General features: G+C 47.7%; 1 protein-coding gene across 2 annotated transcripts in view; it reads left to right on the forward strand.

Annotated features, from left to right (window-relative positions):
• The first annotated feature begins 557 nt into the window (after nt 1-557).
• Nucleotides 558-26,027, forward strand: part of ATF6B (activating transcription factor 6 beta) — a 105,583-nt gene continuing 80,113 nt past the window's right edge. For both annotated transcript variants that reach the window (XM_082263704.1, XM_082263705.1), the window contains exons 1-2: nt 558-629; nt 2,420-2,530. In XM_082263704.1, the coding sequence (XP_082119830.1) occupies nt 2,455-2,530 (76 nt within the window). In that variant the 5' untranslated portion in view covers nt 558-629; nt 2,420-2,454. The remainder of the gene's footprint in view (nt 630-2,419; nt 2,531-26,027) is intronic.

Raw genomic sequence — 26,027 nt, forward strand, 5'->3', positions numbered from 1 at the left:
ATCGCAAAAAACCCCCTGGTCGGAATGGGGGTAAAATCTTCCGGGGCTTAAGTGGTTAAGTGGTTAAAGTAACGCAGTGCCATATCGCAACAAATGGCCTGGTCATGAAGGGGGGGGGGGAAACCTTCTGAGGCTGCAGAGGGTTAAAGACTGACACATGGGAGCCGTGTTGCTATGGGTAACACAGACACATCTGAGTTCAATTACATCCGAGCTTTATTAGTCACAAACAAAAAAGAATGAACTACAATTCCCAGAATGATTCGCCGATTGAACACTGCGCATGCGCCAGTCGCAAAGCATTGCGGCCCAATTATTGAAAGATGACTCTTCCTTACTGCCCAATCACACGCCTACTATTGGGAAAGCCCCTTGACCACGGTCGATTGGTGAAATCGCCTGACAAGCAAGCTCGCAGGTGCCGCTCATTGGAGGAGACCTTTACGACTCCCTCCCCTACAAATTAGCATCCTGGTTGTAGTAGGAGGGACATGAATTCCCGCCTCCTATTGGCGGAGGCTTTGAGGGAGTTGTTTCTGATTGGTTGAGGGGTTCGCACAGTGTTGTCACACCTAGGACGGAGCCTGCAGTCTCTTCCTGGCACTGGAGGACCCGGGGCTTCTTTTCCGGTGATTAAACGCGCTTGCTTCCCCCTCTTATCCCCCAATACCCTCCGCTGTGTTCGAGCATTGTTTGTGTGTGTGTGTGGGGTGACGTCACTCAGGTGACCCCAGCACTGGGACCGGGGGGGCATCCTGCCTTCAGGGACTTCCGGCCTGGTGTGGTCACTGCGCAAGGGCAGCTCCTGAATGCTGTCATGACTTCATCCTGTGCTGTCATGGAGATTCTAGAATGGCCCCATGTGTTCCCTGACAGGGATCAGCTCTGTGATGTCATCACTCCTTCCCTGGCTGTGACTGATGACATCATCTGTCTGCTTATGGCTATACACATAATGCTGCATAAATAATACCCCCATCATGCTGCGCCACAACAGTGATTTGCATGATATTTACACATCTCACCCCCACCTGATGTCATAAAATGTCAGGATCACCTCCTGTGCTAACACCCTCTGAAAAGCCATCCACTGCAGGTCGCTACTCAGAGGTACAAGAAGGGCTGTTGCAGTGGCAAATGATCTGCGCATGTGCGTTGCATAAAAATCCGTCTCCTCTACGTTTTTTGCCACTGTCAGTGGCGTCACAAAATCCTGTGATGCATTAAACTGAATGAAGTGTCATTTTGTGACACCTCAATAAAGTTTAAAAATAAAAAAAAAGTGCTGTGAATCCCAGTGCACGCTCATTATATGATGCATGACATAAATGAACCCCAAGGGTCGGTTCGCACCATAACATGCGCGTTTTTGCATGATCCCAGAAATCCCTTCATTTCAATGTGATGCCAAACGCGCTAAAAGTGCGGCAGATGCGACTTTTTAAACTGCATCGCATCAAACCGCTTGGTCCTGCGATACCGTGCATTTTGGAGGCTGAAAACGTGCGCAGTTTGCTAGATGCGTCAAAAATGAATGACTCCAGCATGCATGTTTCCTGCACCACAAGTGCTATGAGCGGGTCCTAGGAGCTCCAAGTTAGGGATGCACCGATCCGATATTCGGATCGGATATCGGCACTGATATGGCCATTTTAGATGGATCGGGGGATCGGTAACATTGACCAATCCACTGGCTGATCCGGTTTTTGCTTGGTAACGGCTCAGCCATCCCTTACTAGGTGCAGTAGTATTATGGGATGGGAGCCGCTACTTCCTGTATAGGTCCGCCTCACAGGCGGAGTGATATCAGATGTATCTGCCTGTGAATGGAGGAGCCGCACACATGAAGCAGCGGCTTTGCTCTCTACTGCAGCCGCTTGCTTTGTGTGTAGCTCCGGATCGGTACCGGTATCGGCGATTTCACAACACCAGATATCGGTATCGGGTCCAAAAAAGTCGGATCGGTGCAACCCTAGTCCAAGTGCATGCATTTTTTGTTTTTTTCTTGCGTGTTCCTGGCAGCCCATTGATTTCCATGGACACTGAATGTGCAAAAAATACTTCAGGCGCAATTTTAAAAATCATGCCACAACAAACCGCATGCGGGCAGTGTGCGCACCCGTGTTGCTAGGAGGTAATGGCACCCACACACGTCTACAGCCGTACAGCGTCTCCGCACCGCGGTCGGCATAAATCGGCTCTTGAAGCGCACCCTCACCATCGCAACAGGCTTATCATTCCAACTAGTGTTGAAGCCTGAGGATTGACATGGGAAGCAGACAACCCGCTTATTGCAGAGGATCAGCGGGGTCAGCTTTTATTTTTCTCTTATGGGTCCCCATTAGCCCACCCCCTCCCCCAGCCCCTTCCTTTGACCCACATATCCTTCTCCTCCTCATTTTGCTGTTTGCTATTACAGGTGACAGAGGTCAGAGTTCACCAGAGGCTCTAACAATGGCTACCGAACTCCTGCTCAACGACCTGGACACCAAGTTCTGTGCGGATAACCTGCTGACCAGCGAGGATTGGGGTACGTGAACTAAGCTTATTCATTAACGTGGAAGTCCGGTCTAAACCTGTCTGCTCTGAACCCCTTCACGCCGACCGTACGCAAATATGCAGCCCCGCTGGAGTGGGCTTTTTTCTGTGGGTCCACATATTTGCGTATCGCCCTTTGGTGCGCTCCCAGCACAGAAACTGGGGTCTCACCGAGAGCCCTGGTCCCCGTTTTAACAATCAGGACCCCGAACATCCGATTCCGGGGCACCTGATCACTGCCAAAGCCTCTGATTGGCTATCACAGTGATCAGTCACTGTAAAGCCCGCCCCCATGTTTTCTGTCTCTGTGAATGGACGAAACAGAAACATTGTATCGCTCTCTGTCCTTGCAAAGATAAAAAAATGTGTGTAGAGAAATAAAAATAAAGTTAAAAAAATAAATAAAAATACCTTGATCAAGGTTTGATCTTGTTAAGCCCCAGGGTTAGTGTTTGGGTCAAGGTCAGGGTCAGTATATTCTGGACAGGTTCTTTTTTTTTTTTTTTTAAATTAGTATCAGTGTCAGTTAATGTGTCTTAAAGCGGAGTTCCGGCCTCCAAAATTTTTTGTTCGATTAAAAATACCCCCGGGACAGTCAGGGCTAGTGCATTTCAGCAATGATAGCCTCTGAACTGTCCCCGGGTTCACTTACCTTTTAGAAGAAATACTTACCTTGTAAATGTCTTGTCCAGCGCTGCCATCTCAGGTGTGGGCAGCTGAAGCCAGAGCGTCCTCTTCGGTGACGTCGGAGTCCCAGAATGCTCTGCACTGGCACCTCTAGCTGATCCATCCTTCCATTGGCTTAGGGTGTAGGCGCCGGCATCCTTGCTAAGTGAAGCTTTGCGGCTTCACAGCCTGTTTCCTACTGCGCATGTGATTTCTGAATGGTCCCGCTGTCTTCTGGGACCTCTGATGTGTCTCCCAGAAGGTAGTGGGGGGGGGGGGGGGGAGAAGGAGGGGCCGTAAATGACGTAGATCGCCGCGGTGACCTAACACGGAAGTGGGAGCGGCTACCTTATTTTGACAGGTATCCGCCCCTTCCTGAAATTTGCCAAATATGGCACTGGAGGAGGGGAGGAAGCAGATAAGCGGAGCTTTAAATAAAAATTAAAGATAAAAAAAAAGCAAAATACGTAATATTGTTTCTGGGCTGTACTACGGGTACAAACAACAAATAACACACATATGTGGTATCGCTGTGATCGTCAGGAGCAGAAGAATTTATTTTGGGTTGTTTTTTGGTGTTAGGTCATGGTAGTAGCAAGAAAAATACAGTTCAATTAAAAAAAAAAAAGTTTTTAGTTTATATAGAGTCGTTTTGAGGATGCCCAACTCATTAGAGATTTGGGGTCTGCTATTGTAGGGAGACAGCCTCACTCCTCTGTTGCGTATCCTATGATGTTTTTACCCGTTTTTCTAATAAAGGTGGATTTTCAGTGAGTGCGGCCATCCAGATTTTCCCTTTATTTTCTGCCATTCTTGACCTCTTGAAAATGCTGTTTGGCTGCTGTGCTGAATAACTTGTATCATTCCTTCAAGTCAATAAAGGAGTTTTAAAATCAGGAAGGTTTTTATTTTAATGCATTCTATGCATTAAGATGAAAGGCCTTCTGTGTGTAGAAACCCCCCTCAGCCCCCCCTAATACTTACCTGTGCTCCCTCTCTGTCCAGCGATGTCCACGAGTCCCTTGGCTATTCTGGGACTCTATCTTCTAATTGGCTGAGATACAGCTGCGGCGCCATTGGCTGCTGTTGCTGTCAATCAAAGTCAGTGAGCCAATCAGGAGAGGGGCAGGGGCAGCTCCGTGTCTGAATGGACATACAAAGCTGCAGCTTGGCTCGGGTGCCCCCATAGCAAGCTGCTTGCTGTGGGGGCACTCGATAGGAGGGAGGGGCCAGTGGCAGGAATGAGGGACCCAAGAAGAGGATCTGGGCTGTTCTGTGCAAAACCAACTGCACAGAGGCGGTAAGTTTAACATGTTTGTTATTTTTATTTTTTTTTTAAAACAAGACTTTACAATCACTTTAGGCTGCATTCACATGTCAGCGTATGATCGCGGGCAGAACCGCCGCGGTTCCGCCCGCGATTCGGAGATTTATTGCAAATCGCGGGACGCCTAGCGTTGCCCGTTGATTTGCAATAGCCCCCCAAACGCCGAGCGATGTTGCCGCGATTTACGCCCGCCGAATCGCGGCAACATTGCGCAAACAAAATCGCGGGACGCAATACGCTCCAAAGAAGCTCTTGTACTTTTTTGGAGCGTATTGCGTCCCGCGATTTTGTTTGCGCGATGTTGCCGCGATTCGGCGGGCGTAAATCACGGCAACATCGCTCGGCGTTTGGGGGGCTATTGCAAATTAACGGGCAACGCTAGGCGTCCCGCGATTTGCAATAAATCTCCGAATCGCGGGCGGAACCGCGGCGGTTCTGCCCGCGATTACACGCTGACATGTGAATGCAGCCTTAACGTGGAACAAGTATGAAGATCAGGAAAGTAAGATTAAAGTCAGCAGTATTTGTCTGCATCCTTGTTCTTGACCACCGACTTAAAGTATTGTACTGAAGGAATCTGTTTGGCCGCCAGGAAAGCAGCATTTTTAGAAAGATGGGTGTGTGGTGGCAGCCTCTGTTTTTTTATTTATTTATTCTTTTAATATTTTTTTAATTCTATTTTTTCTGTTCATGATGTTTTTTTTTCAAGTTGTTCTGCAGCATGTTAGGTCAGGCCATGTGTGTTCTGTATGAGGAATGAGGAACTTGGCTTGTGTTGTTTTTAGATTTATGACATATGAATACTTCCTCTTCACCACTGTGGAGGACTTGTTGGTTTTCTCTGCACTCTCTCCCATTATACTCTGGCAGATTACTCTTAATAATAACTGCTGTATAAATATAAATGTGAATGCTGATCAGCAGGTTGTTATTTGTGCTGTGAGTATTGGTGGTCAGTGTAATTCTAAATGTTTTTATCTATATACACGAAGACAGAAAAGGATTTCATGTCCAGGAAGCCAGATATCGAAAAAGTTTCCAAGACCATAAAAACTGTCATTGCCGTAGTGATCGGCCTCACCTATAAAACAGTGCAAAGTATGGCATCAGACAATCTACAGCAACTGCCTACGTGCAAACCTGTCCTGGAGACTGATGTTTAGAGAATGATTGGTGTCTGCTTTCTGGAAGGTTTCTGATCGTTCTTCCTTCAGACACATTAAAAAAAGAAGTGTGACCAAAACTTTTTTGGTCATACTCAGGGCTTTTTGTCTGGAGGAACGCAGTTCCGGCACCTCCAGCACTGAATGCAATTAACCACTTTACCACCGGAGTATTTTGCTGTCTTACGTCCAGGCCACTTTTTGCGATTCGGCGCTGTGCGACTTTAACTGACAATTGCGCGGTCATGTGACGCTGTACCCAAACAAAATTTATGTCCTTTTTTTCCCACAAACAGAGCTTTCTTTTGGTGGTATTTGATCACCTGTGCGATTTTTACTTTTTGCGCTATAAACAAAAAAATAGCGTTTATTATGAAAAAAGAACAATATTTTTAACATTTTTTTATATGAAATTCCCCCCCAAAAAATGTAAAAATCTAATTTTTTTTACATTTTTGGCCAATTTGTTTTCTGCTATCTATGTTTGGTAAACAAAATCAGAATAAGCGTATTTTGATTGGTTTGCGCAAAAGTTATTGCGTTTACTAACTAAGGGAAAGATTTTTGTAATTTTTGGTGTTTTTTTTTTTTTAACGCGGAATGGCGGCGATCTGCGATTTTTTTTTTTTTTTTTTTTTCTTTTTTTTTTTCTTTTTTTTTGCGGGACTGCGACATTGCGGCGGACAGATCGGACCCTTGACTGACATTTTTGACACTTTTGGGGTTACCAGTGACATTACTGCAGTAATCAGTGCTATAAATATGCTGGAGAGGGAGGGGTTAATGTATGCCTGGTGCTTACTAACGTGTGGGGGGGAGGGGACTATGTGACACAAGGACAGATCGCATGTTCAGCTATGCTGAACCCTGCAATCTGACCCTGCCTGTCACTTAGGAGATCCGCCCACTCTGTTTACACAAGCGCGCGGATCTCCAAACTAGATTCCCCGATGATCGGGGAAGAGCAGCGCGGATCGCTGCCGCTCCTCCCCTGGCCCGACTTCCGCTGTGACTGAAAACAGCGGGAGGGAGCCTCCGGCGGCACGCGCGCCCCGCCAAGAGAGGGGAATGTCTGGTGACGTAGACCTACGTCGCCAGATGATAACGAGCCACTGTGCCGCAGTAGCAGCACAGTGAGCAGTGGGGAAGCGGTTAATGGTTGGGGATGCTAGAGGGTCTATGATGCTGGTTGCTGGAGGATCTATTGTAACTGGCTGGAATCTATTGTTGCATGGGGGTCTATTGTTGCTAGGGGGTGTTTTATGTTGCTGAGGGGTCAATTGTTGCTGACAGGGATCTACCATTTAGGGAAAGGTCTATTGTTGCTTGCTGCTGGAAGATCTGTTGTTGCCTCTGGGGGTGTAATGTTGCTGGGTTGGATCTCTTGTTGCTGAGGTGGTGTTCTGTAACAGGGGGCCCATTGTTGCTGGGGGGAGGGGGGGCAGGGTGGATTTGATTTAAATCACATTTTAAATCATGATTTAAATCACTAGTAAAAAGGCTTGATTTAAATCATAATTTTTAAAGTGCAACTGTCATCTCTGTCCCACAGCGGCTCCTTTGACCCGCTGTTGACTCACAACAGTCCCATTCACTTTAATGGGACGGCTGGTGATGCGGCAGTGACACAACAAGGTGAATGCCCGCTAACGGGCGCTGCCATGATGGATCTGAAATGACAGGTGCTCTTTAAATGTAAGGACTTATTCTTGCTGGTAGTTAGTATGAAATTGTGTGAATGCATCAATGCAGTGCTATGTTATCTCAGCTTGCAGAGCTTGGATTTATTTATTGAGTTTACCAAAAATGTAAATTTAAAGTGATACATTTTTGCTCCAAAAGCATTTTAATAAAATCAATTTGATTAAAATAAAAAAAAAATCTGATTTAAATAAAAAAAATTCAGACTTTTTTGATAAAAAAAAAAAAAATTGATTTTTATCGAGGGTTGCAGGTATAATGTTGTGTGAGGGGTTTATTGTTGCTGGGGGGGAATCTAGTGTGGCTGGGTTGGAGTCTGTTGCTACTGGGGTGGAGTCTACTATTTCTGGCTGCAGGGGATCTATTTTACTACTTCTTTTTTTTTTTTTTTTTTGTTATAACAAATTGCATACAAATTACTTCACACCACAAAATAATAGTTGGTTCTGTATTCTCGGAAAGCAGTGGTACTGGAAGGTGGGTAGGGGGCGGAACCTAGGTAGGGGGCAGAGACAAGGGGTGATTTAAAAATGGGGGAGTTTGTGCATCTATTCTCTGAGGGAAAAAAAGCCCTGGTCATACTTCTTTTGTGGGTCACAGCAGGGCACTTACTTTTGCTTTCCTGTAACCCACAATAAGCTGACTGCGCTATCAGCTGATGTCACAGAGTGGCTCCAGGCTGTGGAAGAATCCTGTTCATATTGTCGGGATCCACCCAGCTGTGTAATTGATAGCTGGCTCTGGGTCTCAGTTCACAGCTGAGAGCTGAAGCCAGATGTGCCCGTCCCTATCCAGCCTGGCGATACAGGCAGAGTGGAGAGCGGTGATTGACAGTCACTGCTCTCTGTTTCAAGAAGACCAGGAACTGAGTAATCAGCATTCAGCAGTCATGTGATCACTCAGTCCTCATTCTTATAGGTGGGGAGGAACAGCTGCAGCAAAGAAGTGAGTGTGTTTGTTATTTTTTTTTAGTACCCCCATACATCTCCTTTAAAGTGGAACCTTACCCCCCCCCCCCTCGCTATTTTTTTTTTTTTTTATTTCAATCCCCTCTTAGGCCTTCTTCACATTTAGCTGCATACACCGGATTCCATTGGTAAGAATCAGTGGATTCTTGCGGCTGGAATTACAGGTGTATGTGAATAGTGGTGGCCATCAGTCTGCATAAAGTGTAACAGGTTGATAGCAGCTGTCACTGTTTGCATATAGTCGCACAGCAAGTAGTTACCTGCAGTTAGGTGTCTGGTGTGCGACTGCTTGTGGACAGCTATGGCCACTGTCAGCCTGCCAATACAGCCTGACCCCCCCCCCCCCCCTCCACTATTTGCAAGTGCCTGTCATTCCATCTGCAAGAATCTGCTGATTCTTGTTGCTGGAATCAGTGTGAAGGAGGCCTTACGATTTTTACCAGGGTTGTCCTCCATGTATGTTCTCACACACCCAGCAAGTCCAGTGTTGTTCTTCCGTAATCCACCACTCCTGTGCTGCACAGCTGGTCATGATCGGCCATCTTCTCTTTTTATGTGATCAGTAGTCAGCTGTCTTTTTCACGTTCTTACAGCTGGTTTCCTGGTGATGTGTGATGGCACATGTGCTGTACATAGCCCTGAAGCCTCCTGAGATAAGTGACATCAGCATTCCAGGAGCCTACAGGCAGCTTTGGACTACGTCCTTCTTGCCTAAATGAGAAAAGTTAAATTTAAAAGGAATTTAAAATGATCTGTATGTGAATTCTTGCGTGTGTATGTACTTTTTACCAAAAGTATTGGGACGCCTGCATTTACACGCACATGAACTTTAATGGCACCCCAGTCTTAGTCCGTAGGGTTCAATATTGAGTTGGACCATCCTTTGCAGCTATAACAGCTTCAACTCTTCCGGGAAGGCTGTCCACAAGGTTTAGGAGTGTGTGTGTGTGTGTGTGTGTGTGTGTGTGTGTGTATATATATATATATATATATATATATATATATAATTTTTTTTTTTTTCTTTTATGTAAAGAAAGCAAATTGTCTTCTTGATAAAAGTGGACCTTTTCCACTTTCTTTATTATTACTCCTTTACACAATTGCATATGATGTGAATGCAGGGCTTTTTTTCTCAGAATAGGTGCAGGTACTCCCCTCTTCTGAGTCACCCCTTGTCTCCACTACCCTACCCACCTCCGAGCGCTGTCCTTTGGTTCCACCCTCTGCCCACCTCCTAGTACCCCCCCTCCTTTTAGAGAATACAGAACCAAGTATCATGTTGTGGTTCTAGGTAATTTTGTATAGAATTTGTTAATGATAACTAGAAAAGAAGTAAAATAGATCCCCTGGAATCAGCAACAATAGACCCCCCCAACAATAGATCCCCCCAGCAGCAATAAATCTTCCCCTGCAACAATAGAAAAAACAGTAAAATAGATCCCCTGCAATCAGCAACAATAGACCCTCCCAACAACAATAGCCCCCCCCCCCAGCAACAATGAATCCTCCCCTGCAACAATCGCCCCCCCCTCCAATAAATCCTCCCCTGCAACAATAGACTCCCCCCCCCCCCCAACAACAATAGCCCCCCAGCAACAATAGTTGCCCTAAGCAATCAAGCTCACCCCACTGGCCCCAGCACCCCTTTGCCATTGCATACATTCAGACTGGAGGTTCCGGAACTCCGTTCCCCCGCGTTCCTGCTGAAAAAAAGCCCTGTGTGAATGTATAATATATGTAAAGTGCTGCATGAATTGATGGTGCTATTTAAGTACCTGTAATAATAAATAATTTATATACTGTGTATATATATATATATATATATATATAATATAAGTGTGTAAAGGCCTGCTAAAATCAATAAGACATTTTGCTTTCTTTTGATGCCATGAGGACAGACTGTGAGTCTGGAGGAAGAAGATAAGACAGGGCTATATAATAGGAGGAATATGCTTCAGTGTATTACAAACAGAAAATGAAAAATACTTTCTCTTACGTCCTCCGACAGTCGCCGCCATCTTCATATTCGTCACAATGGGGTATTAGTCCCTGCTTCGTAGGAGTAGCTAGGCAACAGAATATGTCAATATTAAAGGTTTTAACATATCCCACCCCCAGGGGGTGGTCCTCTCAGTCAATACCCTCCCATTTCCTGTATCCATTCCTCAGTTTCAATGTCTAGCTTGTCAGGAGTGGCTGCATGTCTCTATGCTGGGGCTTTTGTCTCAGCCTTTTTCTTCTTTTTTGATTTTATTTCGAGTTTTTTTCTCTTTCTTTACCTAGCTGTTATTTTTACCAGCATTAGTTTAGTTCTTCTGATGAAGAGGATCATGCGGGCTATGTCTCTGGCTGACCCCCCTGTTCGCAGGTTGTGGGTCAGTGGCTTCTCAGCCCGCCATCGAGCGTTCAGTCAGGTACTGCTCCTGACGTTCTGAATGACCCATCCCTGTTCGGTGCAGGGATGCTATGGTGAGGTGGCTACCTCACTGGACGCTGGGCGGTTTCTTAACCCACCTTTGCTGCGTCCTGGATGCGACTCTCCCTGTCTCATGTACAGTGGCTTGTTCGCCTGTGCGGGTTCCCCACGCCACCTATGAGGTAAGTGTAAATCTATGTGGGGACCTGTCTGTCTGGGGGGTGTCAGTCTGGGACTGTGTTACCCTGCCTCTGTCACACTGTAAATGTTCCCTATCTCTCTGGCTGCATGCTGTGGGCTGCAAGGAGGGGGGCTGTGCTGCACTTCTGTGTCAGACTGGATCTGTGTGTCAGACTGTGTGCTGTATAACATGCATGAATCGTGTTGGGGCACATTACTAAGACCGCTGCGGCGGTCCGCCATGTTTACTGTGCATTTCACTGAGGTGAGGGAGCGGAGTTTTCGGCGCCAAACGACGCCATTTTCTCTAGCGCTCATCGACAGACGTAGTCCTCGGTGATACACCACCTTCGGGTTATGTTACCTCCGCAGGAGCAGGACTAGACAGGAAATTAAAAAGCTCTGGCCACACCCTAGGGGCAGTCCCAGAGGGTATATCCTCTCTCTCTCTGCCTCAGCAAATCAGTTATTTTCTGTCTAGTTAGGAGTAAGGACCTAGATACCTTGCTGGGATCTTAGGTCCTGGCAAGAATTTTTTTCTAAAAGGATTTTTGGACAGCTTTTTTTCTCCAGTGTTCCTGTGAGATCTTCAAGCAAGAAAGCTGAACTGGGCGACGGGCTGGATGTCGAGATCCGGTGGTCACCCCAGTTCAGCCTACGAGCGCGTGCAGGCCATAGCTCCGCGCTGGGTCGGCCGCGACAAAGTCCCATTAAAAGGACTGAACCCGCGAGTTAAACGTCTCGCTGAAACGCCAAAAACCATGAGTCACGTATCGGTCGACAGCCCTCCCGCTCCGGTGGAGAGGGGTACTGTCAGGAGTTGGTGCCCGCCTGGTTCCGGTATGGTGAGTAGTATGTTCCCCCTTTTTCCCTGACGGGTTTTGTGGTGAACGCGGGCCCCTCTCTGTATGGTAAGAAAGAGTTCTTTCTATCCTATAACATGTCACAAATCCTCCTACTTTGAGTGTGATTTTATGTGTGCAAAAAGCCAGGAGGCTTGGTTTGGGAGCTAACAATCTATTGTATACATGTTTTAAAGATGTAATCTGTGGCATTCTGGGAATCTTATGGGTTAAGTATAAGCTACCTACCAGTCAGAAGCCATGGACATGTAGACTGCCTTCCAAATCAGATCTCCAGCTATTAGCAGGCCTCCCGAACGGCCATGCGGTCCGCCAGGGCTGGTACCGCCAACCACGCCATATCCCCATGCAGAGAGAGTGTTGTGTGCCTGCAGCACACCGCTAGTCAGCACAGGCCGCCGCCATTTTTTTTGCTGGATTGCACGAGCCGCCATTTTGGCGTAGCCTCGTGTCTCCAGCATGGGGGCGGCCATGTTTGAGGTGATTCTACACCTCGTGGAGCTTGGGGGAGGCGCCGGAAGGCGTGCAGAGGGGCGGAGCCGCCTCCCTTCTTCCTGGGCAGCCAGCCAAAAGACTTCCTGTTTGTCTAAGACAGCGCTGTAAGCTGTTGCAGTTTAACTCTGAACATCAAGTGGTGAGCCTGGGGGTCTATCTCTCTCTCTCTCGATCGATAGGGATCCCTAGCAGGTAACACTAAGGGGTTTTTTTGTGGCACTGAGGGTCAAAAAAAAAAAAAAAAAAAAAAGTTTTTTCTTTACTTTTGAATTATATCATCCAGGAAGTAACTGGAGTTATTATGGACCCTGCCACACATATTCCCCCACCTGTTTCCCTCGAGGGGGCCTCGGGACCCGCCGGTGCACAGAGTATAGAGTCATTTACAGCAATTTTGGAGTCTATGGTGGCTCGGGTGGAGGCGGCCTGTCAGGGACGGGGGTCAAGGAAGCGACCCCCGCCTACCCCTATACTATCTGACACCTCTGACTCTGATTCAGAGATGGTCACTGCAGTTGCAGGTTCCTCTGCAAGGGCTGTTATCCCAGGTAAAGCCCCCGCAGACAGTGAGGAGGACGCTTCTTCTCCTGCTATAATTCAGGAAGAAGCATTGGTGGACGCACTAGTTGTGGCAGTGCAAGAAACCTTAAAACTTGAGGCTTTACCGGCAGAGGCAACTGAAACAGAAAGGCCTTTTGGGACTAATAAGCCCATCAAGACGGCGAAGGCTTTTCCTGTACCTAAATGTTTTGGTAATCAGATTAAAGGAGAATGGGAGCATTCTAAACGTACCTTTACTATTTCCAAGCGTATTGCTAGACGCTATCCGTTTGAGGAATCCATCATTAAGAAATGGACGGTACCACCAGTCGTGGATCCGCCTATTTCCAGGCTGAATAAAGCCACGGTTATTCCAGTGGAGGACACTTCGTCCTTTAAGGATCCGGTGGATCGAAAGATAGAAGCGGAGTCCCGCACTATCTTTTCTCTGATAGGGTCAGCATTTAGACCAGTAATTGTTATTGGTCTAGTTTCCCAGACACTTACGGAATGGGCGAAAATGGTACGCCAAGATCTTAGGGGAAAAGATATTCCCCAGGAGACATCTGATTTGATGGAACAGATTATACAAGGGCTACAGTTTATCTGTGACGCAGCCTTGGACACTACTCCCTTGTTAGGGCATGCATCTAAGTTAGCAGTGATCCTCAGACGTGTGCTGTGGTTAAAATGCTAGTCAGCTGACCTAGGTTCCAAAAAGACTTTGACCAATCTCCCTTTTCAGGGGAATCGTCTATTTGGAGCCAACCTAGATGAAATCATTAAGGATGCCACCGGGGGCAAGAGTACTTTTTTGCCACAGGCTGCAAAAGTTAAGGGACCTCGCAACAAGCGAGGACCTTTCTTTACCGCCCATAAAGGGCGCCCGGCTGGTACTCCCGGGAAAGGCAAGACTCCTCCAGGAGGGTTCAAGAAGGGATGGTCGGACAAGCAGAGGACCAACCCAGCCAAACCCGAAGTAAAGGAGTACACAGCCTGAAGGTGCGCCCCCACCCGATTTCAGGGTGGGGGGACGTTTTCACCGGTATTCAGGACATTAGATCGAGCATCTACCACTACTACCGGTGCGATTCTTCCCTTCCAACATTTAAGTACAGGAAGCGGTAGTTACCGTTCCCTGTATAGATCTTTTCCTTTACCTTTTCCTAAGATTAGTCCCGATACCTCACAGGAATCGGATCTGATTGACCAGATAGGCCAAGTAGCCTCTAGTCGGGTGACTTCGGTCCCTGAGGTTCAACCAGAAAAGATCACCTTTCCTGATAACTATCAGGTATCTGATAAATGTGTGGGAACAGAAAACGACCAGACTTTCTCGGATGGTCGGGGCCAGATAGCTCTAGGGACGCCTGGTTCAGATCCTATCAGCGCCAGTGGTCCTAGAAATTCTAGGCTGGCCTCTTCAAGCCGGCCTGGCCGACTTGGACATGTTAGTCGCAGACGTTCCGTGGGAACTTCGTCTCAGGGAGTGTCTGTGGTTTCAAGGACCTATTTACCTTCGTGCTTTACAGTCGCTGGTTTTAATGGCCTGGCCATTGAGACCCAAGTACTGAAGGACAGAGGTTTGTCTACTTCAGTCATTCCTACCCTTATTAAAGCAAGGAAAGCGACTTCCAGCAAAGTCTATTATCACACATGGAAGACTTACATTGCGTGGTGCGAATCTTTAGGATTTCCTCCACGTACCTATTCGGTGTCTCGAATATTGGCCTTTTTGCAACAAGGGGTTGAGCAGAAGCTAGCCTTGAGCACCATCAAGGGTCAAGTTTCAGCATTAGCAATCTTCTTTCAGAAACCTTTAGCTACCAAATCCTTGGTGCGGAATTTCATCCAGGGGGTGCGGCACCTGGCTCCTCCAGTCCGCGCGCCCTTACCGCCCTGGGATCTTAATTTGGTTTTGTCGGTTCTACAGAAACCTCCCTTTGAAAACATCAGGGAGATTCCCTTGCTTACTTTATCCCAGAAGGTGGCCTTCTTGGTGGCTATTACTTCTGCTCGCAGGGTGTCAGAACTGGCTGCATTATCATGCCAGTCCCCATACCTAGTGATTCATAGGGATAAGGTAGTACTTCATCCTAAGCCATCTTTTCTTCCTAAGGTGGTTTCAGATTTTCATCTGAATGAAGATATTGTACTACCTTCCTTGTGTCCTCAGCCCAAGCATCATCGGGAACATGCGTTGCATTCCTTGGATGTGGTTCGGGCAATCAGGGTATACCTGAAAGCTACGGAATCATTCCGTAAGACGGATTCACTTTTTGTGATCACGGATGGCCCCAGAAAGGGGTTGCCTGCATCTGCCGCGACCATTGCCAAATGGATTAGACAAACGGTGGTACAGGCTTATTCTATTAAGGGTCAGAGTCCTCCGTTCCCTGTTAGGGCGCACTCCACTCGAGCGCTCAGTACTTCCTGGGCCTTTCGCCATCAGGCGTCAGTGGTCCAGGTATGTAAGGCGGCCACTTGGTCGTCGGTACATACCTTTACTAAATTCTATAAAATTGATGTGACGGCATCGGCGGATGCCTCATTTGGCCGCAAGGTTTTGCAGGCCGCAATTTGAGGAGACCGGTGGTCTACCTCGAGGGTTTTTTTCTGTTTGAAAAAAAAAAAAAAAAAAAAAAAAAAAAAAAGAAAAATTTTTTTCTCTCTTTTGTTGAGTCTCATCATTAAGGATGAGCATTGTAAACTTCTAGTTGGCACCGATTGGGCCTTCTAGATTGGGATTTGATTTCCATTTTCCCACCCCTCAGTTGTGATACTGCTCTGGGACGTCCCGAAGGTGGTGTATCACCGAGGACTACGTCTGTCGATGAGCGCTAGAGAAAAATGGATTTTTGTAAAATCTTACCGTAAAATCCTTTTCTCTTAGCTCATCGACAGACGTAGTCCCCGCCCCTCTGTTTTGGAGTTGGGTTGGGTTAAATTCTCTAAGCACTGCTTTTTCACATAACTGATTTGCTGAGGCAGAGAGAGAGAGGATATACCCTCTGGGACTGCCCCTAGGGTGTGGCCAGAGCTTTTTAATTTCCTGTCTAGTCCTGCTCCTGCGGAGGTAACATAACCCGAAGGTGGTGTATCACCGAGGACTACGTCTGTCGATGAGCTAAGAGAAAAGGATTTTACGGTAAGATTTTACAAAAATCCATTTTTGACAGCGCTCGCTCCGGCCGCATGGTAACACTGCTGGCGGCCATTTTCTTGTAGCCTTCCATAGGCTTGCACAGAAGCGCCCTGTATTACACTCTCATCCTTCTCCCTGGGCGCACCGATCGGAGCAGCAGCAGTGGTCTTTGCAGGTTTTATCCTATCTATCCCTGTGTCCTTGCCTAAGTTTAGCCTTTATCCCTGTGGGGGTCTCGATTGTGCTAGTGTGTGTGGCGGTGGGCAGCGCTCGCCTCGCTTGTTGTAGGGGCTGTTAACCCTTTATTTTCCGGTCTGTTCTGGGGGCAATGGATTCATAGGAAAGCAAATTTCCTACCACTTGGCGGGTTCACAAGGGCCTGCTGTCTCCCCCCCCCCCCCGGGGGGGATTTGGCTGCGGTTGTGGCTAATATTGCTGCTGAAAATGCTGGTGGCTGCTCACTCCACGAAACGGCCCAGACTTTTAATTTCCTCTGAATCAGAGGATGATGGTGGTGGGGCTGCTATGGCTGGGGTCTCCTTATCGGGGTCCCATTCCTCCCTGGATCTTGTGGGGTCCGAGGTGGAGGCTGAGGTAGAAGGGGTGGATAATTCTCCCCCTGGCTCGTCTGAAGAGCTTGCTCTCATGGATGAATTGATTGCTTCTATCAAGCAAGAGCTGCATTTACAAGGTGAACAGCGCGCTGTTAAGGAACAATGGCGCTATGTACGCAAGCCTTTTGCTGTACCGAGTAGGTTCAGGCTGCGTTATCCCTTCACACCCGCTACTGATGAACGTTGGTGTGTGCCACCTCTGGTGGATCGCGCGGTGGCGGTTTTGAATAAGTCCACTGCGGTTCCCTCAGAGGATGCCCCGGTGTTCCGGGATGCCACGGACAGGAGACTGGAGTCTCTTGCCCGCCATACTTACTCTGTTGCCGGGTCTATGCTGAAAGCTTTATTTGCTTCACTTATGACAGCCCAGGCTGTCGCGAATTGGACGCAGGTGCTTAGGCGCGTCCTGGTGGCTGAATCTGCCTCCCCGGCGACTTTGGATCAAACCCATCAGGGTGTCATGTATCTGTGTGATGTGGACTTGGATATGGTACCGTTGGCTGCACGTGTACACAGTGTGGCGGTGTTGTCTCGCCGCTTGGTTTGGTTGAAGTGTTGGTCTGTGGACCACTCTTTGCGCGAAAACCTTAGCCAATCTGCCTTATGATGGGTCTCGCTTTTTTGGCGAATCTTTGGATACGCTGATAAAGGGGGTCACGGGTGGCAAGAGCACGCTCCTGCCCCACTCCTGCAAGGCTAAGGCTGCTCAGGGTAAGAAGCATGCTTCTTTTCGGCACTCTCAGGGGTCCTTTCGTGCCTTTCGGTCGCACTATAAGGGCAAGCCCTTCAAGGGTCAAGGCTCCCAAAAGAAGCCGTGGTCAGGTAAGCAGAAGTCCGGCCAGTCCGGACCCACTGCCATAACAATGCGGCCTGAAGGGGCGCCCTCACCCAGTTCTGGGGTGGGGGGACGCTTGCTTGGTTTTCTTCAACCCTGGCTGGCCCGGGTTCGGGACAGGTGGGTTCAGGAAATCGTTCGGTCTGGCTACAAGATCGAATTTTCTCTATACGGAGAGCAGATTTTTTCCCTCAAATCTTCAACTGTCTCCGGAGCGTTTGCGGGATCTGCACCTGGCGGTGCGGGATCTGAGGGCTCAGGGAGTGGTGGTCCCGGTGCCTCACCGGGACAGATTTCGGGGGTTCTATTCCAATCTGTTCACTGTGCCCAGAAAGGAGGGCGAGGTTCGTCTGCTCCTGGATTTGTAGGCCCTGACCCGCTTTGTGCGGGTTCGCAAGTTCTGCATGGAATCACTGCGGTCGGTGGTGGCTGCCCTGGTTCCAGGGGAGTTCATGACTTCCATCGACTTGAAGGATGCGTACCTTCACATCCTGAGCCAGAGGTACCTTCGATTCGCCTTTGCGGAGGATCACTACCAATTCGTGGCGTTACCTTTTGGTCTCGCTTCGGCCCCACAGGTGTTCACCAAGGTGCTTGCACTGGTTCTGGCTTTGTTGAGGGCCCAGGGCATCTCTGTCCTGGGGTATCTGGACGACATTCTAGTTCGGTCTGCGACCAGCCAGGGTCTGGTGGAGGCCCTGTCCGCCACGATGCAGACTCGGCAGGAGTTTGGTTGGACGATAAACGTTCCAAAGTCGACGCTGTGTCCGTCGGTTCGTCTTCCCTACCTGGGAATGGTCCTGGACTCGGTCCAGGTGAAGGTCTTCCTACCGGACGACAAACTCAGGACTCTTCAGGAAGAAGTCAGGTCCCTCAGGGACGCTCCGTGCTCGCCTCTCCGGGCGTGCATGCGGTGTCTGGGATTGATGGTCTTGGTTTTCGAGGCGATTCCCTTCGCCCAGTTTCACACGCGGGGTCTCCAAGCGGAGGTCCTATCCAGGTGGGACGGGCGACCACAGTCTCTGGATTTCCAGATTTCCTTGAGTCATCGCACCGGAAGGGATCTTCTGTGGTGGCTCCAGTCCCTTGGCGGTGTCGGGGGGCAAGTCTTTTCGTCCTCTTTCATGGATGGTGATCACCGCGGATGCCAGCCTGTCGGGCTGGGGCGGTGTTCTGGGCGTTCTGTCCGCCCAGGGAACTTGGTCGGAGGAGGAATCCTCCCTTCCAAACGATATTCTGGAGTTGCGAGCGATAAATCTCTGCCTCCGTCGTTGGACGGACAGGCTGCAGGGCTACCCGGTTCGGGTGCAGACGGACAATGCCACTGCGGTGGCTTACATCAATCTCCAAGGGGGCATCAGGAGTGCCCGAGCGGCTCGGGAAGTGGCCGACATTCTGTCTTGGGCCGAGACACACGTCCCGGCAATGTCGGCGGTTCACATTCCGAGGGTGGAGGACTGGCAGGCGGATTATCTGAGCCGCCAGACCCTGGACCAGGGGGAATGGTCCCTCCACCCGGATGTCTTCCAGATGTTGTGCGAGAAGTGGGGTCTTCCGGAGGTCGACCTGTTCGCGTCTCGTTTGAACAACTAGGTGAGAAGATTTGTGGCAAGGACGCGCGATCCTCGGGCAGACGCGTCGGACGCGTTGGTAGTCCCGTGGCATCAGTATCGACTGATGTATGCGTTTCCACCGCTTTAATTGCTGTCCAGGTTCCTTCGCAGGTTGCACTCTGAACGAAACACAGTGATTCTGGTGGCACCGGACTGGCCTCGCCGGTCCTGGTACGCAGATCTCGTAAATCTGGCGATCGACGCTCCATGGCGTCTGCCTCTTCGAGAAGATCTTCTGTCTCAAGGACCGATCTTCCATCCTGCTTTACAGTCGCTGGCTTTGACGGCCTGGCTGTTGAAACGGAAATCCTGAAGGATAGAGGTCTCTCTCCTGAGGTCATTCACACTTTGATCAACGCGAGGAAATCTTCCTCGGGGAAGGTCTATTACCGTACTTGGAAGGCTTATTTTGCCTGGTGTGAGTCCAGGAGGGTCTCGCCTCGCACCTACTCGGTGTCTAGAGTGTTGTCCTTCCTTCAGACGGGTGTCGACCAGCGTTTGGCGCTGGCTACAATCAAGGGTCAGGTGTCTGCGCTGGCCGTTCTTTTTCAACGTCCTGTGGCATCTAACCCCTTGGTTAGCATCTTTGTCCAAGGGGTGCGACATCTGGTCCCTCCGTGGAGGGATCCTTTACCTCCTTGGGACTTGAACCTTGTTCTGTCCGTGTTACAGCGTGCTCCTTTTGAACAGATCAGGGAGATCTCATTGTCTATGCTGTCCGAGGAGGTCGCATTTTTGGTGGCGATCACTTTGGCTCGCAGAGTGTCGGACCTGGCGGCTCTGTCCTGCAAGTCTCCGTACCTGGTCGTTGAGGAGACGGCGTTGCCTTTAGGCGCGACTGCGTTTCCCACCCCTCATGTTTGCACTGCTTTGGGACGTCCCCATTGTGACGAATATGAAGATGGCGGCGACTGTCGGAGGACGTAAGAGAAAACGGAATTTTTGTAAAATCTTACCTGTAAAATTCCTTTCTCTGAGTCCTCCGACAGTCGCCGCCCCCGCCCCTCTTTTGGGGTTTGATGTACTCTCTACTGCTATTCCACTGAAACTGAGGAATGGATACAGGAAATGGGAGGGTATTGTCTGAGGGGACCACCCCCTGGGGGTGGGATATGTTAAAACCTTTAATATTGACATATTCTGTTGCCTAGCTACTCCTACGAAGCAGGGACTAATACCCCATTGTGACGAATATGAAGATGGCGGCGACTGTCGGAGGACTCAGAGAAAGGAATTTTACAGGTAAGATTTTACAAAAATTCAGTTTTTCTACAAAAAAACCCATTAGAAAAATATTAACGTGGACCTGAAAATGTTAAATGTGTCAAAGCAGTTCTCTGGAAAAATACCTTTTATCTGGAATTCCTCTTGAAATATAGCAGTGCACTTCCTTGTATGTGAGTGTGCCTGGTCAGGTCTCATAGCTGTATATCTGCAGTGTGAGATCTAAGGTGCTGCTGTCTCTGACTGCTAGTCTCCGGAGATTTGTGGTGTCACTACTGTGCTGCTCACTGTTCTATTTTCTGGAGGCTCTGAGATGCGGAAGCAAAGCCCTGCCTCTATCAAGATGGCCGCCTCCATACAGAGACACAGTGCAGAACAAAGCGTAAATCAGTAATGGGGAAAATCCAGCTACAAGGAGATCACGGCTGGTGGCAAGTTAATTGCCCTCTGCCTGAATTTTTGGAGCACAGCTTCCAGAGTTCAGTTCCTCTCTAACCCCTTCATGCAGACTGTATGCAAAAAATGCGGCCCAACTGGACTGGGCCGCGTTTCTCCCTTTGCATATCTCCCTTTGTTCTAGGAGCAATGGCACGCTCCCAGCACAGAGCACGGGGTCTCACCAAGACCGGGCCCTGTTCTAACGATTGGGACCTAGAACGTCAGATACTTGTAGCTTTCTCTGTCCTTGCAGTGATAGAAAAAAAGAAATTTATAAATTAAAAATTAATAAATAAAACCTAGATCAAGGTTTGATCTAGATCAGCCCCAGGGTTAGTGTTTGGGTCAGAGTCAAAGTTCAGGGTCAGTATTTACTTGGACAGGATTTTTTTTTTTTTTAAATTAGTGTCGGTGTGTTTTAGGTAGATTTAAAAAAAAAAAAGCAAAATGTGCACTATTGTTTCTGGGCTGTACTACCGGTACAAACAACAACTAACATATACATATGTGGTATCGCTGCGTTAGTCTGGAGCTGGAGAATTTATTTTGGGTTCTTTGGTTATGGTAGTAGCAAGAAATATACAGCTAAAATTTAAATAAAAAGTTTATTTTTTTTACTATTTTTGGCCAGTTTCCCTTTTAATGATTAAAAAAAAAAAAAAAAAAAAAAAAAAAAAAATCATGAGATATCCATTACCATTTGCCATCAAAGGAAAGCCTAATTTGTCCTGAAAAAAAAAAAACGCGGTATAATCCACCTGGATGCACAAAGTAGTTGTGATGATACGTACGGTTTTATTACCACATGTTGCAAAATTGGACTTAGGCATTAAGATTTTTTTTCCCTTTTTATCATACTGCAAGTGTATCAGACAGGAGAATTCTGAATGGAAACCATAAGACTGCAATTTTAAAATTACATTTAAATAAAAAAAAATCCACATGTATTACAGCTTTAAAATTCTGTCCTCCATTTTTAAAATAATCCTTACTTTTAAAGCAGCTCCTACTGTAGATTCCCATTCCCCTAGATAGCAGAACATCCGACTATTGGATGTCCAACCACACTTTTGCTCTCGTCTGACTGTTGGATGTCTAACCACATTTCTGCTCTCGTCTGACTGTTGGATGTCTAACCACACTTCTGCTCTCGTCTGACTGTTGGATGTCCAACCACACTTCTGCTCTCGTCTGACTGTTGGATGTCTAACCACATTTCTGCTCTCGTCTGACTGTTGGATGTCTAACCACACTTCTGCTCTCGTCTGACTGTTGGATGTCCAACCACACTTCTGCTCTCGTCTGACTGTTGGATGTCTAACCACATTTCTGCTCTCGTCTGACTGTTGGATGTCTAACCACACTTCTGCTCTCGTCTGACTGTTGGATGTCCAACCACACTTCTGCTCTCGTCTGACTTTTGGCTGTCTAACCACACTTCTGCTCTCGTCTGACTGTTGGATGTCTAACCACACTTCTGCTCTCGTCTGACTGTTGGATGTCCAACCACACTTCTGCTCTCGTCTGACTGTTGGATGTCTAACCACATTTCTGCTCTCGTCTGACTGTTGGATGTCTAACCACACTTCTGCTCTTGTCTGACTGTTGGAAGTCTAACCACACTTCTGCTCTCGTCTGACTGTTGGATGTCCAACCACACTTCTGCTCTCGTCTGACTTTTGGATGTCCAACCACACTTCTGCTCTCGTCTGACTGTTGGATGTCCAACCACACTTCTGCTCTCGTCTGACTGTTGGATGTCTAACCACACTTCTGCTCTTGTCTGACTGTTGGAAGTCTAACCACACTTCTGCTCTCGTCTGACTGTTGGATGTCCAACCACACTTCTGCTCTCGTCTGACTTTTGGATGTCCAACCACACTTCTGCTCTCGTCTGACTGTTGGATGTCCAACCACACTTCTGATCTCGTCTGACTGTTGGATGTCCAACCACACTTCTGATCTCGTCTGACTGTTGGATGTCCAACCACACTTCTGATCTCGTCTGACTGTTGGATGTCCAACCACACTTCTGATCTCGTCTGACTGTTGGATGTCCAACCACACTTCTGATCTCGTCTGACTGTTGGATGTCCAACCACACTTCTGATCTCGTCTGACTGTTGGATGTCTAACCACACTTCTGCTCTCGCCTGACTATTGGATGTCTAACCACACTTCTGCTCTCGTCTGACTGTTGGATGTCTAACCACACTTCTGATCTCGTCTGACTGTTGGATGTCTAACCACACTTCTGCTCTCGCCTGACTATTGGATGTCTAACCACACTTCTGATCTCGTCTGACTGTTGGATGTCTAACCACACTTCTGCTCTCGTCTGACTGTTGGATGTCTAACCACACTTCTGCTCTCGCCTGACTATTGGATGTCTAACCACACTTCTGCTCTCGTCCGACTATTGGATGTCTAACCACACTTCTGCTCTTGTCTGACTGTTGGATGTCCAACCACACTTCTGCTCTCGTCTGACTGTTGGCTATCCAACCACACTTCTGCTCTCGTCTGACTTTTGGATGTCCAACCACACTTCTGCTCTCGTCTGACTATTGGATGTCTAACCACACTTCTGCTCTTGTCTGACTGTTGGATGTCTAACCACACTTCTGCTCTCGCCTGACTATTGGATGTCTAACCACACTTCTGCTCTCGTCTGACTGTTGGCTGTCCAACCACACTTCTGCTCTCGTCTGACTGTTGGCTGTCCAACCACACTTCTGCTCTTGTCTGACTGTTGGATGTCCAACCACACTGCTCTTGTCTGACTGTTGGATGTCCAACCACACTTCTGCTCTCGTCTGACTTTTGGATGTCCAACCACACTTCTGCTCTCGTCTGACTGTTGGATGTCCAACCACACTTCTGCTCTTGTCTGACTGTTGGATGTCCAACCACACTTCTGCTCTTGTCTGACTGTTGGATGTCTAACCACACTTCTGCTCTTGTCTGACTGTTGGATGTCCAACCACACTTCTGCTCTCTGTCGCAGCAGCAGTGAGAGAGAAAGTAGAATTCGGTCAGATGTCCCTGCCATTTAGGCAGATTGGAGAAGGGGAGCCCACAGTAGAAGCAGCTTCAAAAATACAAATAATTTTTAAAAACTGAAGACATCATTTTAGTGTACAAAAGCATAATAGCGTAAAACCATAATAAATATAAGATAAAACCCCATCCACAGAAAACCATAATGAATATAGGATAAAAACCCATCCACAGAAGATCTGTGGTTAGTTCTCCAAGATGTTTGGAACAACCTACCTGCCGAGCGCCTTCAGAATCTGTGTGCAAATGTCCCTCTTAGAATTGATGCTGTTTTGTATTTAAAGGGTGGTTGTACCAAATTTTGATTTGATTTGGATTTTTCTTTTGCTTAATTACTTTCTATTTTGTTAAATGATAAAAAACTATTAACACGTTTATTTATGAAAGCATTCTTAACCACTTGTCTACTGGCCACTTTCACCCCCTTCCTGCCCAGGTCAATTTTCAGTTTTCAGTGCGGTTTCACTTTGAATGACAATTGCGCGGTCCTGCAACACTGTACCCAAACTCAATTTTTATCATTTTTTTGAGACCGTGCTTTCTTTAGGTGGTATTTAATCAGTACAGAGTTTTTTTTTTTTTTTTAATGTTTTTGCTAAACGAATTAAAATGACCAAAAATTTGGGGGAAAAAATGATGGGTACTGATAGGTGGCAAAGATGGGCTCTTACAGGCAGCACTGATGGGCACTGTTTGGGCTATACTGATGATCAGTGCCCTGATTTTCAGTGTAGATGTCCCCGGTGTGGATTTGCGGGTTATTGGCTCTCCTCTCCTCATGCGCTGTCAGCGTGAGGAGAGGAATGCCGCTAACCAGCAAATCATGCTTGCACTGTGATCAGCTGTGATTAGACACAGCTGATCACGTGGTAAAAAGCTACTTTGGCTCTTTACCACGATCGTTTGTGTCCCAAGGACACAGTGATCACAGATGCGCACCACAGGGAGGGCACGAGAAGCGCAATAACTGGCGAAGGTCAATAGACGCCCCCTTATTGATGTGTGACAGTGCTGTAACCTCAATCGGTCCCCTGAAGTAAAACATGAACTTTAATATTGTTACTCATATTGACCTCCCATGTTTCTGAAGGAAGAGTTCAGAATCGGTAGGCCATTGTTCCCTGTAAGTATAAAACTTTATTTAAAGCCGAATTCTAGGCAGATATAAAAGACACAATATAATGCAGCCCTGTGATCATCAATATATCAATAAGGCTTTGTTTAGACTTGTGCTTAAGAGGCTGTAAAATTTCGCAGTTGAGCTTCGTTTTTGCCACCCAACAACCGCCCCTCCCCCCCATAACCAGCAATAGGCAGTGGATAGGGAAGTTTACATGCCCATCAAGGTTCACCCACATGTAGTGATTAGCGGGCAGGAAGTCCCGCCGGATGCTATACATTCAATTAAATGAGGAAGCACAGCAAATGCCCCGCAACCACATGCAAAGTTAGTGTTTATTGCTATCACAAGGGATTACACAACATCCTTTGTGATATCTGGCACATATCAGGTTCTCTTTCTTAAAGCGGAGTTCCACCCATTTTTTTAAGTCCCTTTAGAGTTTAGATCATTCAGACTTTAGTAATACATTTCACAATCGTAGTCATTTTCTTTTGTTTAAACGCAAATACCTTTTTATTTTCTTTTTTTGTCCGCCGCTGTAATGGCGGACGCTTCGGCGAGGACGTCATTCGGCGATTTGCAAGGGCCCCAGGGATAGCACCGTGATGTATCCCATAACTCCTTGCGAATCGCCTAGGGACGAAATATTGCGTTATTTGCAGGCCGGAAATTACGCGAATAGGCGGACTTAAGCAACAATTTACCTACAGCCGAGATCAGTGACTGACTGCGCATGCGCACTGGGACGTGGTGGGGATGCAGCAACAGCTGATGCATTACGTAATTGCACGGGAGGGAGAGCCGCACTGTGATATTACTGCGCAGGCTCGAAATCCAGTTGCATACTGGGTAGCCAGCTGCACAGAAATCCCGGGAATGAATGCGGGAGGGCTTCAGATGACCACAGCTAGAATGGAACCTGCCTGCTTCCGACATCAGGTAAGTAAAACCTTTTTTTTTTTTAATAAAATAAAACAAAATGCATTATGACTGTTTGATCTTCATGTACTTGATTTTTCAAAGCTACAGGCGTCTTCAACTAAAAATTGTTTAGGGGACTGGAACTCCGCTTTAAGAGATCCCTCCTTTGCCCTCCTTTGAACCGATTGGTTCGATCA

This window comes from Pelophylax lessonae (assembly GCF_965119305.1).
Source record: "Pelophylax lessonae genome assembly, chromosome: 7".
NCBI classification, from domain to species: Eukaryota; Metazoa; Chordata; class Amphibia; order Anura; family Ranidae; genus Pelophylax; species Pelophylax lessonae.